The sequence below is a fragment of the Cucurbita pepo genome, chromosome 4 (genome assembly GCF_057944985.1).
Source record: "Cucurbita pepo subsp. pepo isolate OVF chromosome 4, ASM5794498v1, whole genome shotgun sequence".
Lineage (NCBI taxonomy): Eukaryota > Viridiplantae > Streptophyta > Magnoliopsida > Cucurbitales > Cucurbitaceae > Cucurbita > Cucurbita pepo.
In genome coordinates this window covers 9,028,149-9,044,902 of record NC_141801.1, presented here as the reverse complement: position 1 = coordinate 9,044,902, position 16,754 = coordinate 9,028,149, and the positions used below count along the sequence as shown (strand labels likewise).

Genomic DNA, 16,754 nt, shown 5'->3' with positions numbered 1-16,754 from the left:
AAACGTTGAAGGGAAGCCTAGAAGGAAAAGTCTAAAGATAACAATATTTGCTAGCGGTGGGCTTGGACGCTATAAATGGTATCGTAGCCCGATATTAGGTGGTGTGCCAACGAGGACGTGGGTCCCTAAGGGGGTGGATTGTGAGATTTCATATTGGTTGGAGAGACGAACTAAGCATTTCGGTGTGGAAATTTATGAACTCGTTTTAAAATCTTGAGGGGAAACCTAAAAGGAAAAGTTCAAAGACGGTTACATTTTGACTTTTGGGTTGGACTGTTACAACTTGTTGGTTTGACTTTTGATTTTCACGAGAGAGATAACATTACATTTTGCATTGACTTCTCGAGGTTAGTTGCTTTTTTCAAGAACTTTTCACTTTGAAGGGAATATGTTTCTTTGGTTATGTTCCTCGTAGTTAGTGCCACCAAACAAAATACCAAAAGAAAAAGCCCCTTTTTTTTTTCTTTCATAAACGTCGTTCGAGATTGAATTTAGCTCATAAAAAATATTATTGAGCATGATGTTGACATTTTCTATGTCGTTTTCAAATGTCTTAAAAAAACACCACTAGAAAATCAATCATAGAAAACAGGGTCATCGTTGTTTGACAATATCAAACGTGCGATGTAGCAAATGTCGTTAAACGACAATGTGATATGTTGACAGGAATCTAAACGTGCGACATTGAAAGATAACTTCCCTTTACTTACATTGAACCAGATATATTCCATCGATGCAAGGTGATCAACATATGCTCTTTAAAGCTACTCCTAGCTTTGCTCGTGCCCAGACACTTGACTTTCGAGCTATTACACGCATCTTGATTCCTTAAATAGATAATTTTAATGCTCTCAAAGTAAGAACAACTTAATTTTGAGTACAAAATGACTTGTAATTCTACCTGTAATCGACTTACACGAAGAGTCTCTTAATCCGTTCAAGTTTCTCGATAACCTATCCTATCAATCACTATATGAAGGTAATAGCAAGACAAGATGATTATCATCTTCGAGATAATGGCATGCCACTATGTTCACCTTCTCCAGACAAGGCCATGCTATAATCTTCCTATAATCTATCAATTATATCTCTAAGTCAAATGAGTGGTACCCCACAACGCCATGGTACCCAACAAGGCGTGTCCTTGATGTCCCTCAAATCCTCCCAACTCTTCACACATGCCTCTCTCCTATAAGTGCACCAATCTCTCTCACGTCCTTGGATGAAATCTTAGTCTTCTAACGATGTCCCACCTAACTCTTTACGTGCCCAAATCACTCACGATTTAAAGCTCGGTATTCAAATTTTCCACGCTACGCTAAGTTGCTACGGAAGAACTCGTGTTGTAGTATGAGTTGCAATGTTTCAGTGAAAGTATCTGACGATAGATCATTTTGGTAGTTGACTTTACGTTTTTAAAAGTATTAATTTTATAACAAACACTACAAAGTTCACACTATAGGGTAAGATTAGGAATTTTATTTAAAAGGGGGCAAAATAGTAATTCACACTGTATTTATTTGTCTAATTTTTACAATTAATCTAGATAAAAGGTAAAATTATTTTCTGTTAAAGGAGTATATGGTAATTTCACACCCTCAAAAGCTTTATATCAGTTTGGCCATTGCCTCACCGCCGGGTGCATATTATTAAGAGAAGACTCGCCGCCGAGGAGAAATTGAGCGCGGAGCAAAAACTTGAGCCGAAGGACAGAGAGAAATCATGCATTACAAGAAAGAACCCTGCAGAAATTTTCAGCGTGGCAGGTATGGTGGATTTTCTACCTATTTTCGTCTGTTTAGTGCTATTTCATCGCTATATTCGACAATTTTATCTTATGTTCTGCTTCTTCGATTGTTTGTAATCGCTAATTTGTGCTAAGACTTCCGCACACTGTATCTTTAAGAGATTCCTATACGAATCTGCTGAAGATTATGAGATTTTTGATAGTTTGGTTCGAGGTAAGTAGGATGAATTAAGTGGGATTTTATGGTCTTTCTTAGATTTAGTGGAGTGCACCAGTGCTTGGATTTTAATCCATTTACTTCAGTAGTTAATAGTGGTGATATTTGCGAGAAGAAAGTTCTCATCTTCGTGGAATCTTGGTTGGGCGAAGAGGAATTCAGGGAAGTAAGATATTTTCAGTTCTCAAGTCTGTTGATTTGACTATAAAATGTGCGGTTTTATTTTTCGTTTTGACATTTTTCTTCGATATGTCCAAATTAATGCATTATGCACATCCATGTTTGTTGATATAGCTTAAGCTTTTTCAATGGTTTGATATGCATTGGTTGTGCTATACCAATGTCTCATATTTGCTCATTTAAGATTTGTTGGGAGGAGTTACACTTAAAGATTAAGAGATTCTTGAAATTGGTAGTTTCAGCTATCGTGCCAGTTTTTTTAATTTGAAGTCTGCGTTTTAGGAGCACTTTGCGTTGCCTCATAGCTGAAATCAATAGTTCTTAGCTCTTAGCTCTTAGTTTAGTAGTCTTTTTATTTCCTTGTCAGGTGGAAGTATGTCTTTTCCTCGGACATTTTTTTGTAAGGTATATTTTCATATTTTCATATGTTACTATGTTATTATATTTTGATAAACAACGGTTCCTTAACTGTACATGAATCCTTTTCTTATATACTTTTAAACTTCGAAAATATATTATTAGACCTTAATGACCTAACTAAAAGAAGAGAATGGAAGTATCTATTAGATTAGGACATGATTATTCTTTAAATGGCTTACTGTTAGGATCACTTTTTTTTTTTTTTGGGTTTTCTCATTCCCAGGTTTCTCATCCCCAACTGAACGATATCATGTTTTATCCAAGTTCAGTTTTTGGTAGCCTTTATTTATATTTATGTGCTGGCTTTGTGCTTAATGTCTGATCTGCACTATTTCAGTTGTCAATATGGTGAAAGGTGCAAATTCCTCCACGTCACTCAGCAACCACAGAAACCGAGTAACTTTGGCTCTGGGATGCAAACAAGTTCACAGCAACAGCAAAAACCTAATCCCTTTGGATTTGGAGTTCATAGTACTGGTCAATCTAAAGCAGCTGTTGATTCTGGATCCAAACAAAACCAATATAAGGTCACCTTTCATTTTCGAGACCTTATGCTCATATATATTTGAAGTTATTAGCAGCATTAATTTTTTCATCATAAACCTCAATAATATCTATATGAGGAGTTAGTTCCTCCACATAAAAGAAATTTTGATTACATGAAAGAATGCCAATATACAGATATGCAACACAAGGCCCATTTAAAGACTTAATTATGTTAGACCAACACTAAGCTAAGTAGCACGAACAAGGAGATTAGACTTGGACATCACCGCGTGTCAATTAGAAAAGTAGGAGCAGGAGTAGGACATGTTGGGGATGCATTTTTTAAAAAAAGAATATATGTCTGTATATTGATAAACTAATACTTTAAAATAGATAAAACATGTAAATTCAACATAAAAAAAAATAAGTGTGCTTGTAGCAGAGAGCTACAGGATCTCCTCTCGTGATCTCTTTTCGTCTTTCATAGGGTTTTTAGGGTTGGGTTAAATTTTATGGTTGATCATAAGTGGTGGATTGGGTTGGACAATGAGCTAGGTGATTATTATTGTTATTATTTATAATTTTTTAAAACAAGAAACAAACTTTTCATCGATTGATGAAAAGATAGAAAAAAATGTTCAGGCAACATTGTCCAGAGAGAGAAAAATATGAGAAAGCAAAAGTACAGCGAACAAGGACATAAGAATCCATCCCAGTGAAGAAAAATATTGTTGAAAGCATATTTATCAAATAAGGAAGACAATGAACACCAATGAGAGCACTATCCCACGCATGTGTTTAGGTTGATGTATCCGCGTGTTCCCCCTGCGTTGAGACATGTCCAATGTATGTCTTTAATGTGTTGTAGATATCTGTGTCCGATATGGACACTTTCAAAAAGAGTGTATATACTTTGTAGATGCTAACTATAGCCTGAGGTTTATTATTATTTGAACAAGAAATAGGACTTTTCATCAACGAAAAAGTTAATAGGAGTACAAATGTACAAGGTCTACAAAGAGTTGACGGAGAAGGAAATGAAAATGAAGGGAAACTAAAGAACAGGACTACGAAAAAGCCTTCCAACCAGCATAAATACAAAACAATGAATAGGCATAAAAAACTTGAGACAGTGAACACCAACAAGAAACTTTGATCTTGATGAAGTTCAAAACAATCTTCTTAACTAAGAAACTTGTCTTCAAAGGTTTTTTGTTTTATTTCAAATTCAAACCAAAGATCCAATTTTGAGGTTTATTATTATATTTTATCTCTATTTGGCCTCTTTCTTTATAGTTAATTTTATCTTGGCTCGTTTTCTTGGGTATTGTTTATTAGGTCCTTGTGTATTCTTTCATTTTTTCCATGAAGTTTTTTCTTTTCTTTTTTTTTCCCACAAAAAAAGTGCTTACTCCGCACCCACCCACAATATCTTTTGTAACCACCCAATAAGAGCTACTACTAAACCTCCTAAGGAGCTACCATAGGAAAAATTCTTGTTATCTTATGGCCTCGGAAGAGAATACTTCTCTAGCCTTCTCTTTGAGGGGTTAGAAAGGCCCTCAAAGAGAAGGTTACAATATATATTATATCTCCCCCACCCCCCACCCCCTGTTCTTTTCAAACTTTTTATTTACTGAGATAAACTCATAAGTTTGATTCATTACTTCTTTTTTCATTAGCTATATGATAACAAATGGACTCGTTCTTCCACACCTACTGGAAATGCTCCTTCTCGAAAACCAGACAATCAGCCCGCATCAGCTAATCACATGTGTGTGTCCAATCCTCTGGTCATCAGATTATATTTCCCTCTATTTGTTGCTGTTTAGTCATAAATGTCAATCACTTAAAAATGGAATTGAAAATTCGTGTATATGAAGATGCACAGATGGGGAGTCTTGCAAGCGCCAAATTGCTGAAGATTTTCAAAATGAGAGGCCATTATGGAAACTGACATGCTATGGCCACAGTAAAAGGTATGCTCACATTTGGACTTGTCATTATGCTAAAATTTTATTTTGAATCCTGCTATTTAGAATTATTTTTTTTAGCACCAATGAATCTTGCAGTTGATGTTTACTTATTTTTTATTGAAGTCGTTGTCATATCAATTTCTTTTTTTTAATTGAAAACAGAAACTTGTAGTTCCTGTTAAGTGACATTTATTTGACAACTGTATCTATAGATTGACTCCTTGGTATTCCTTTTAAGATTCCTTGGCTTTGGATAAAACTCGAAGAGCTTATACCGGTATCCTTACAACTTGTGTTAGTGTATTTTGAGTTATTTTCTTTTGTTGTACCAACCCATCCCTCCAGAGAAGGCCACCCCTTTGCTCCTTTCCTTTTTGTTATCGTTGCATGTGTCTTTAGTGGTTTGTTTGTCAAATGTTTAGTTGTTGGGAGACTAGAGGCTCTGAGTTGGTAGAGACAACATCCAAGTAAACCATCTCAATGTTCCTTTTTCTCTAATTATGGCTCATCAAAGTTAATGATTTGGTAGATGTGGTGAGACTCTGACCTTCAAACCAATCAAAGTCTTCTAGAGTCGGCATCAATATCAGGGATGATGGTGTGAGTTACCTAGCTCATTTTATGGCTGTTCTACAGGACTGTGGCCTTTCTCCTGGGCATGCCCCTGGGCAGAAGACCAGATGGTTCTGAATTTCAAACCTTATGAAGACCGTGTTTCAAATAGATTGGACCCTATTGAAGACTATTTTTCAAATAGATTGGCTAAGTTGAAAAGACTGACGTGCCCTAGAGAATGTAGATGGACCCTTGCAAATGTTACTTATCCATTTTTAATTTATGAAGAAAGATTGTGAGGAGGCTGGAAAGGTTATTAGAAATTTCTTCTGGAGAGGCACTCGAAATGGAGGAAGATGTAATCTGGTTAATAGTGAAGTATCCTCCCTGCCAATTTCCAAGGGTGGTCTAAGTGCTGGGAACCTTCGAGCTAGAAAATGGCCCTTCTCGCTCAAGGGAGATGGTGATTCATGAACCCAAAAAAAAAAAAAAAAAAAGAAAAAAAAGAAGAAAAAAAGCTTGTTTGGAGAAGCCTGCAAATACGAGCTTGCTCCTAATGAATGGTTCCCTCCCTCCAAGGGACAGTACAGACTTTTCGAGGCTTTATTCAATTGCTAATACCAATGGTAATTCCATATGCCATTACTGGTCATATGCGAGAATGGATTGGTTCTCAAGTTTAGGAGAGACCTGGTGGATGCTGAAATTGAAGAATGGGCTGCTTTTGCAAATCTTCTCTCTTCTTTTTCTTCTGATGCAGGCAGGATAGAAAGAAACGCTCCCTCGAAGGAGTGCTACGTTCAGTGTGAGAACTTTGGTGCGAAAATTAACTATTGAGCAAGCTGTCCTCAGTTGCTTCTTTGTGAATCTTATATGGAAAGCACAGTGCCCTAGAACATGAAGGTTTCATGTTAACTTTTGCTCTTTAGAGGCTGAACTCGTGTTGTAAAATCCAAAAAAGATGATTACGGCGTTCTCCTTGCTGGTGTGTGATGTGTAGAAATGATGAGGAATATCAATATTAACTTCCTTTTGCAGCCTTACGTTGGCATGAGCCTTTCAAGATTTTCAACATTTGATGTGTCTTCCCTAAGATGTTGGAGATTATGGTTTGAAAGGAACAATAGGTGTTTGGACAAGAGGACTCCAGTTGGGATTTTTTTTGCTTCTACATGGTGTACTTGTTAAGGGTTTTTCTAATGATGAATTTATATGAATCTTTGCCTATAAGGAGCCTATTTTGTAATTCCTTTGTGGTAGGGACTATCCCATATCCCCTTCTTTGTTTGCATGTTTCTTACACCCCCCCCCCCCCCAAAAAAAAAAAAGAAAAAAATCACACACACAAAGAGAGTAATAAAACTAAATGTAGTGGGGAATTTCTATGCAGTGCTTTTCATCCGATCTGACGCCGTTGCACTTTTTCGTTTGCAGTCAACCTTGTGACATTGTTGGTGATGTTAGTTATGAAGAACTTCGGGCGATTGCATATGATGAAGCCAAACGAGGGATAAGCTTGCAATCAATTGTAAGGAAACATGTTGATTGCTTTTGACTTCCTAGAACTGCACAGGTGTTTCTTGTTACATTGTAGTTGAGCTTTCATAATTTTTTTTTTTTTTTTTTTTTTTTTTTTTTTTTGTCAAATGAACTCTCCTTATATATATATTACTTTCTGTTTTAAAAATATTCCACAGATGAGAATGTACCATGGTTTTTGAAAATTATATTATTATCTTTATATATGATTGGACCTCACAATTTCAATTTTTAGTTTGCGTGGTTTTATTTGGGTAATGTCATGATGGGAGCTATGGGTAATCCTAGGGGTGGCAAAAATCCATACTGGTGGGACAGTGAATCCCCTACTAAAATAGGATCATAGAAAAACAATTTTTTTTTTATTTTTTTATTTTCTTCATGGAGAAGATGGAGGCAGGGAATTTTTATTCACTTTAACCTTCCCCTATCCATTTTTTTTCCAATTATTAATATGTATAGTTATTTAAACTAATAAATAATGTAATTTCTAATTTTGTCACGAATAAATATAATTTTAATGAAACAAATAATTAAATAAAAAAACAAGAAATTTTCTTGTGGGAATCCCAATCCTAAATGGGGTATGCATCTCGGTTTCATCCCCTTGTTCCCATTCCTAGCGTTCCTATTGGATTTTTACCTTTGTTGTTAACAAACATTTGAAGAGAGAAAGAAAGATCTCAAACCCTTCAACTGTTAATTTGACTTTCAAGATTTGATTAAATGAGATTGAAAGTAGAAAAATTAACAAGGAAGCTCTTGGTATGCAAAATAGGAATATGAAGCTTGGGAATGTAATGGTTTTCTTTGTAATAGGATTCTGTGTTTGGTATGTAGGAATAAAATTTGATTCTCTCAATCCAAAGGCCCTGCAAAATAGCTTACCCTCACAAACCACGAAAAAGCAGCCCTTATCCAAACCTTCAAATTAGACGTGTAGAGTACATGTTCAATTATAGCAATGGTTTAATCTTTGACTCGAGTAGTATTCAATCCCTCGTACGTGAATTGTGAAGCAGTAACTAACGCTTCCATTCTTTTGACATAGGAAGCTTTGACTGATTACCTATCTTTTCTGGCATTATCTTGGTGTAAAAATATTCTACCTTTTAGCAACTATAGCATAATCTCTCTTCTTACCAATTGGGGAAGATTTTTGTAACTTCTTTAGATGGGATATGCTCCGTTGTATAATTTCATAATATTGGTGAAACTGTTCCCTATCTGACAACATAATGTGGTAACATTTACATCTTTCCTTAACTATTAACTTCATGTATCCTGTTACAGGTTGAAAGGGAGAGAAATTTACTTAATTCTAAGTTATCTGAGTTTGAGAGCCTTCTTCATAAGCCATATGTAACACCATTAAATCGTGCTTCTGGCAACCAAAGCTCACTGTCAGGAACTAATTCTCTTTCAGTTCAACCAAGATCTCAAAATAGCGGTCCTCCTTCATTGTCAAGTTTTAGCCAGTTGGGTGCATCACTTAATACGGGATTTGGTGCAAGGTAAGAAGCAAACAACTTGATTTTAGTATTTATCTATGAGACTGTATGTACTTTACAAAATTGAATTGATGCTATGCCGTCTGTGTAAATCATTCGACCTAACATTTTGACAATTTATTTTACAGGCCCTCTAACCCACCTAATAATGCTTTTGGCCAGCCAGTTCAATTTTCAAGCTCCCCTGAAAATTCGAGTACCTTTGGAGCAACCAATTTTCCATCAACAAATGCTGGTGCAGTTGGAGGTGTGTTCCCGAGTTTTTGTAGAAGTTAGGCTGTGACTTGTTTTTATCAGATCATTGTTTCCAAATCAACGAAAAAGTATCTCTATGAATGGGAGATGAACTAAGAATGTAAAACGATAAGCTAAGGTTTTATATGATTTAAACTGCAAGTTATCTTGTTTAATATAAGTTATTTGATACAACCTTTTAATACCACTTTCCCACATGAAAGAAACTCCTTTTCAATGGTCGCTGATGCGTAAGTAAGACCATTGTTTTAAAAAATTGAGTCAATCAAAATTTGATTTTATCGATCTAGGATGATTTGAAAGAAAAAAAGATATGTATTATGATGAGAATGAAATTTTTAAGTCTTAGAGACTATGGCAGATTTTTAGGAAAGCTGTTTTTTAAAAACTACTAGGTAGGTGATTTTGCATGTAAGAAGAAACTGAAAAGTGACTGCAGATGAATTAATGAATTACTAGTTTTACCAAATAAGAAAATTAGTAAAGATTAGTTAAAGATGCTTCTTTAATTACTTTTGACCATTGTAAAAGCAATCCCAAATGCACCCTTAGTCCCAGATGGGTAAAGCTGGGCAGTGTAGTGAGTTATTCTGCAGGAGAGTTCCATAATCATTTCGATAAAAAGCTAAAGCTCTTTCGATTTGATATGGTTTTTGTGCATTCCTAATGGTAGCTGTGAAGTGTGGTTATTATTTTATTTACTATTGCGATCATAAACTTTTAGTTTCTTCTGATTGTTGAATTTGTAGGTGTATTTGGTAGCCAAGTTCCTAGCCAAACATTTGGAAACTCTACCCTAAGTGGTTTCAATAACAGTGGCATAACAAATGCTGGAAGCAATCTTCTTTCCTCTCCAGCGATCCCAACAAAGTTCCCCTCAACAGATGCTGGTGGACAAATTCTGTCAAATGCCCAATTGGTGTAAGCTTGTTGTAGTCATTTTTTATTATTATATTTTTTATTTTTTGTACTAGAAATGGAACTTTTCACTGAAGAAATGAAAATATATTAATGCTCAAGACGAACTCCACTAGGGAGGGATGAAAGAGAAGGAAAATAAAACAATAATAAAAGAAGAAAAATAAAATAAAATAAAAGCAACCCAACCAAAATCCTGAAAGTAAAGCTTTAACTGCGAACATCCTAAAAGCTAAACTTAGAAGCCAAAGAAAACCCAAAAAGAAGAAGAGACAAAGCCTGAGAGCATTCATGAATCCAACAAAAAAGAAAAAAAAAAAAAAAAAAAAAAAAACAATTGAGAAGCTTCCAAAGATGGAAATTGAAGCAAGCTGACCAAACCCAATGAATCAAGCAATCATTTGACTGCCAAAAATAAATCTCCAGCAGAACCACTAACTTTGATGAGTCAATAAATTTGAAGAGGCAAGCATGAGATCATAATAGCCTCTTCAATTGCCACCAATTCTTCGTGCAAATCACCTAATAAATTCTTTACTGATACTAACAAAAGAACAATGTTCAACTCCGAGCCACTCCTCCTCATGCAAAGAGACATGCAAGAAAATACCAATAAATGAGTCGCTTTGCAGACAGAGGGTTGTCATAGTCGTACATTTCTAACCATGCGGTGTCATTACTTTGGTGTCATTACTTTGAAATGCTCATGACAAGCCTTAAGGAAAACTTAAGTTCTATATACATTTTTCGCATGTATTTGTGGCTTCATCGAACCTTAGGTAAGGTTTACCTTTGCCAACTGAACACAATTCATGTGGAATCTAGTATATTCGGCCATGCATGTTAAATTGTCTGTGGCCTTAATCAACTTGCCTCTGTATTAGGCCAAGTCATTTGACTTGACCTTGCCTCTACTCGGGGCCAAGGTCTCTCATGTACACTTGTCTATCTTGGCCCTCACATGGCTAGATGGGTGCCATTTGAGGGTCGTCGTCTTCTTTGTCTTTATATGAGGGTCGTCGTCTTCTTTGTCTCTATATGAGGGTCACAACCTACTCTATTCATAGTATGGTTGTGACATTCTCCCACATAAATTAGTCATCATCCTCGATGACTTTTTGAGAGTCTTAATCACACCATGGATTGTGACATAGAGCACCTAAATGCACTCTGCATGCAAAGGAGGGGAAGTTTTGTGGCAAGTAAGAGTTTGCTCTACTTTGTGTGGTTTGTGCGGAGAGCATATTATTAGGACCTTTAAGAGAGGGACTGAGAGAGACTCTATTGATGTTTGGTTTTTTGTTAGGTTCTATGTTTCTGTTTGGTTGGTGATGAAGTTGTTTTGTAATTGTTCTTTGGGTCTTATTGTACTTGTCTAGAGCCCTTTTCTTTAGTTTCATTTCCTTTTGTGGCCTTTGTATTTTGGATGCTTTTATATGTTCTTTCATCTTTTTGTCGATAAAAGTTTAGTTCTTTATTTAAAAAAAAAAAACATTGGAATTGTGGATTAGTTGTCAATAATCCGAGAGAGTGGAGGGATTTCATAGATCGTAATATAAGAAGAAAATAAATCTTTGACAGCCGATACATTTGGAGTTGAAAAGGCTTTCTGCTCCTTCTATTGAGTATGGACTTCTAAACCGCAGCTTTCCTTAAAACCAGGGGAATCTTGCTCAGAAATAATAGATCTAAAGGCTTCTTCAATTGGATCTGCAAATGGCAAAGCAGCATTTGTTCCAAAGTTCATCTAAATCCACAATACTTCGACTTCTATTATAAAAATGGTGTTTAATGGAAAAATTATGTTTTAAATTAATGGAAGGAAAACGGTTGGGAGCATTCTCTTTCCCTAAAATCTATTTACCTTCCAAGAAGCTCAACAGACTCTCTTCTATTAAATTTGAACTAGGGTTATTAATAAAAGCCCTCTTTTATTATTACTAGCCTCTTAGTAGAATTTTATTGTTTGGAAATGAAATAGTTGATCCTTTAAAGTTCTTTTTGATATTTGATATTGTTGTTATTGACGTTAATTACCTTCATTATTTAACCCAACCTAACATAGCTTACCTTATCAAGACATATGTCCCATAGCTTACCTTATCAAGACATATGTCCCATAGCTTACCTTACCAAGACATATGTCCCTGACTGAGAGGTTGGAGGTTCGAATTTCCAATCCCATGGGTTCAAATCCTCAACACCTCTTACCCTCACCTTGTCACCTTGTCTTTTGAGTCGTGTCATCTAGGAGCATGTGTTCCGTATTTGAGTCCGATCTCATAGAATTTGTTCGCTACAAACCTCTAAGAAGTTCTTAGTCACTAATTGTGGTTGTGCATCATCTTTTCCTCCCCACTGGAAATTTTTGCTCAGTCTCATTCCAACTTCATGTTTGAACATCATTTCTTTCAATTTCATGAAACTGCTGTTAGGTTTTTATTTCTTTTATGAGATTTTTCATCATCTCTTTACCAATAACAATTAAACTCAAGCAGCTTCATGTTACTTACTAAATTTGTACACCTAAAAAAGTTAGAAATTTATGTAATGTTTCTCTTGTGAATCATGCAGAAATAAGTTACAGCAGGAAAATAGTTCTGTGGATGTCAGCATTTGGTTGAAAGAGAAATGGGTTCCTGGAGAGGTATGATGTTTTTCGTTTGTTTTTGTTCTTGTTCATCATATGTATCGGTATCGTTAACAGTTGTGAATATCGATATGACGCTGCCATTGATTTCCTTTAGAGATCCCCACTCTCACAACCCACCTAAACTCTATGTCGGAGTATTTGGCTCACAAATTGAGTGTAGTTTGTACCTGAACTTGTGTTAGAATATAAATTTGTTAGATGTTACGAGCTATATATAGATCTAAGCTACAAAAATCTAGATTTGCAATAAATATTTACCCATTTGTTTTAAATTTCTTATAAAAAGATAAAATGGAAATTTCTTTAAAAGAGGAATGTAGTAGACCAGTGGAATCTAGCCTTGTATAATTATTTAGTTTTTGAAAAATCTTCTTGAAACTAGACTACATAAGTATACCTCATAAGTTTCTTTTGAAAACCACAAGCCTATATAAAGAACAAAGGAAAACTAGAGTTTATAACATCTTCATTCTACTCTGGCTGCATCCGTATGATCTTTTGAGTATTATTAAACTCAGGTTTCTTTGAAAATGTATTCAGATACCAGAAGTGGCACCTCCAGATGCAGTTGTTCAATAGCCCATACTTTTGAGGACAACAATATATTAGGTATTTGTAGTACATAGGCGAAATTTAAGTGAATGAATTATGATCTTCATCTCACAAACTTCTAAGAGACTGGCGTCTGCTTTTAAAAGAATGCTAAATCTTGCACATGTATTGTAAATTTTTACATTTTTATCTTGAAAAGTGTCTTATCTCAACTTTTGTTTTACATTTTTATTGCTTGATAGCCTCTTGTTTGTTATACCAGTAGATGGAGCCTCTTGTTTGTTATACTAGCAGATGGAGCAGTCATGACAATCAAAACGAGGTCTAAGAATGAAGAATGAGGCGATTGGTAAGCCCATGATCTGACTTTTCTAGTTCTAGACACTTTGAATGACAGACCTGTGACTAGTAAAGTCGTTGGAGAAGTATTTTGAGGGTTGATGAAATCTTTCCATTCTCAAGGAAACCGAAGTCACGTAAGAACAACTTTTTCTATTGTGAATTTTTGTTTGGATTGACAGGGGCGCTATTAAGGTAGATACAGCATCCGTTCATGGAAAACTTTCATCCGCTTATTTGTGGTTACATTTCAATCTTTCAAGTTTAGTAGAGAGTTCGAGCAGAATGCAGCTACTAATTGAGTTCAATAATTAATTATTTATTCATTTTAAAGTGTTTTTATCATTTTAAAAGATGAATTGTATCGTAGGCTGTGTGTATACCCTGAAAAGGGCATTGCTTCATCGTTTTCTTCTTTCTTCTCCTCTGCTGCAGAAATGGCTTCCACTTTCATCCCTCTTCTCAACCTCCCCACTCAAACAGCCATTAAAGCCACTCTAATCCCTCACTTGTTCGTCCTCAAATCCCGCCACCGTTCCTCTCTCCCTCTTCTCTCCTCAAAACCCGCAAAATCCGTCACCGTTCGCATGTCCTACAACCCTACTCCGGCCACCGACCGCCTCATCTCCGCCGTCGCCTACACTCTCCCCTTCTTCAACTCCCTCCAGTACGGCCGCTTACTCTTCACCCAGTACCCCGTCCTCGGCCTCGCCTTCGAGCCGATTCTCCCTATTCTAGGGCTTTATCGCTCGATCCCACATTCGAGCTTCATCGCCTTCTTTGCGCTCTACTTGGGCGTTGTCCGGAACCCTAACTTCAACCGCTACGTGAGGTTCAATTCAATGCAGGCGGTGACTCTGGACGTGCTGTTGGCGGTGCCGTTGTTGATACAGAGGATTCTGAGTCCCGGTCCGGGCGGATTAGGGTTCCAGATTATGGTTTGGGGCCATAATGGATTGTTTCTTTTCAGTGTTTTGTGTTTTGTTTACAGGCTCGCTTCTTGCCTTCTGGGTCGGACCCCTCACTTGCGGCTTGTTGCTGATGCTGCTGGGAGGCAGATTTAGGCTTAGGTTTGTTCCTCAACTGTTCTTTCTCATCCTTTCCTCTTTTTATCACCATTTTTTCCTCCGAGAATTTTTGGATTGAGAAGCTTGTAATGTAGGGTTTGGATTATTCTTTGAAATTATTGGAATTCTGAAACAATGTAGGTCCATACACGCCTTTAGATGATGCGTAAGAAATGAATTGAGAAGTGTTTTTTAGTTGTGCATTTGTTGATTATGAGTTTCTGCAGCAGCAATACTGAGTAGTGTTTTGCAGAAGGAAAATTTTGGGTGAGAGGCAATTGCAATAGGTTGATCATGGATGATAGATAGCCCCCAAGGGTTGCCCCTTTGGTTAAGGCAAGTTGGGCTTAAGGCATGTAGTCTACCTTACCCATAGGTGAAGTGTTCAAAATTTTAGGCGAGCTTAATAAGAAACCGACATTGGCGTCGTGCCCTTGGATTGGAAAAAAGGGTTTACAAAAAACGAGAAAGAAGGATTGATTAAGGTAGAGTGAAGTCTACTAGATGTATTGAATTGAATTGCTATAAGACAACCTTTGTGGATGTTTCGAAGAATGATTATAGAACTAGAATTCGATGGAATCCAACATTTGAATAAGTGGTTTACGTTAGGGAAGATTTGTGGGGTGTGCCGCGAAACGGAGTTGCAAAGGAGGCAGTAGTATCATAAATAAAGGGAAAGGTTGATAGATATTGAAGAGAGCAACGATATTGAAGAGAATGTAGTGTTTTGTTATGCACGTTGGATATGGATGTTCCTGGGCTCTGCATCTTCATACTTTCTTTTCACCCACCTTTTTCCCTCTGTTTTTCTGGGAAGTTTTGAATTGAAGAGTTTGTAAAGTAGGGCTGTGGTTTTCCTCCAAAAGTACTGAAATTTTGTTTCCATGTAGAACTGTACTCCTTTAGAAGGTGTAGTAGAGGAATTGAGAAGTGTATTTTGATTGTGCATTTTTTGGTTTCTGAGTTTGAACAAGTTTTTGAAGTATTTATTCCAGGGATGTTTTAGATAACGAAGATGATGGAAAGAACAATGAAGATGGAGGAGACTTGTCAAGGGAAAGAGGATTTGATGTGGGTTCTTAGTTAGAAAGTTGGATATCAAACTTGATTAGGTCCACGATCGATTGTGCTCGACTTTTGATACGACGAAGCCTTCCATTTTGTGGACAAGATGAAACTGGATATTAGAAAATCCAAGAGTAACGGTAGGAAATATCCAAGATGAGATCCTACATCGGTTGGAGAGGAGAATGAAGCATTGTTTATAAGGGTGTGAAAACCTCTCTCTAGTATATACGTTTTAAAACCTTTAGATTGTTATATCTTACAAAAATAGATTGTTATATCTTACAAAAATGGTGTAAGTTGTACTGCTACAGAAATGGTTGATGGAATCATTAGAGATATTAATGGAATCATTAGAGATATTAGTGAGATGATAAATTAGTTTTGATTGATGAATCAAAAGATATATCTTCAAATGAGTTAATTGCAATTCTTTATGAAGGTGTGGAAACCTTTTTCCGCCTGTTTTAAAAATCTTGAAGGGAAGTTCGGAAGGGAAAATCCAAAAAGTACAACTTGGGCCGTTATATCCAACAAAGGTGGTGTAAATTGTATTGCTACACAAATTGTTGAGACATTGATGATGATAAATTAGTTTTGATTAATGAATCAATATAAATTGCAATTGTGTTGAGAATGTAATAAAATTCATAAGGATTTGTAAGGAAATATTTGCATTTTTATCGAGGTAATGCTTTAAAAAATGAAAACAAGAATTGAATTAGCGTTTTTGTCTTTTACACGTGATACTTCATCATTTTTGTCACATTTACATGAAATCCCAATCTCGAGTGAAATGCCAAGGTAGGGATAACCACTAGTAGACTAGCTTAGCAGAGTTACCGCCATTCAAAGAAATCTTCTTTTTAGAGATACGAAAATTCTTTTATAAGTTAGAAGCTTAAGATCGAGGAACATTGCTCTTGCAAAAGAGGAAACTTTTCTTTCCCAATCCATTCTATTTTGGTCTATAATTGAAACCCTTGTTCGCGTTCAATAATTGAAACCCTTGTTCGCGTTCAATGATCATACGGAGTACTCTGACTCGCCAATCCAATTTGGTGGAGACAAAAAGAAAAGTAAATTAAATAATATTATCGAATTTTTCTTTTAAAAATAGTTATACCATATTATTTGAAGTATAAATTTTTTAATATATATAAATAGTCAGAAAAAATGAAAATCCTAGAGAAGAAAACACTGGGGGAATGGTATCGTCCACAGAATAGCCCTTAGCGATTGATGAATTCCACATAATCCCAAGCAAACGA

The 16,754-nt window shown here is 36.0% G+C and overlaps 2 protein-coding genes across 4 annotated transcripts; both read left to right on the top strand.

The window, feature by feature from the left end:
* Positions 1-1,619: 1,619 nt before the first annotated feature.
* Positions 1,620-13,221, top strand: LOC111784074 (Zinc finger C-x8-C-x5-C-x3-H type family protein). 2 transcript variants are annotated; one of them, XM_087123211.1, is made up of 11 exons: positions 1,638-1,766; positions 2,512-2,549; positions 2,902-3,091; positions 4,733-4,824; positions 4,934-5,029; positions 7,016-7,109; positions 8,414-8,634; positions 8,760-8,878; positions 9,636-9,807; positions 12,379-12,451; positions 12,998-13,221. In XM_087123211.1, the coding sequence occupies exons 3-11, from the start codon at positions 2,978-2,980 to the stop codon at positions 13,034-13,036; spliced, it is 1,020 nt and encodes a 339-aa protein (XP_086979337.1). In that variant the 5' UTR covers positions 1,638-1,766; positions 2,512-2,549; positions 2,902-2,977; the 3' UTR covers positions 13,037-13,221. The 2 variants fall into 2 exon arrangements, with proteins under 2 accessions (XP_023520667.2, XP_086979337.1); XM_023664899.2 differs by lacking the exon at positions 2,512-2,549 and having other exon boundaries at positions 1,620-1,766.
* Positions 13,013-15,907, top strand: LOC111784075 (protein TIC 20-II, chloroplastic). Of its 2 annotated transcripts, none has more exons than XM_023664903.2 (4): positions 13,013-13,066; positions 13,272-13,358; positions 13,784-14,418; positions 15,425-15,907. In XM_023664903.2, the coding sequence occupies exons 2-3, from the start codon at positions 13,340-13,342 to the stop codon at positions 14,410-14,412; spliced, it is 648 nt and encodes a 215-aa protein (XP_023520671.2). In that variant the 5' UTR covers positions 13,013-13,066; positions 13,272-13,339; the 3' UTR covers positions 14,413-14,418; positions 15,425-15,907. The 2 variants fall into 2 exon arrangements, with proteins under 2 accessions (XP_023520671.2, XP_023520670.2); XM_023664902.2 differs by having other exon boundaries at positions 15,414-15,852.
* The last annotated feature ends 847 nt before the right edge of the window (positions 15,908-16,754 follow it).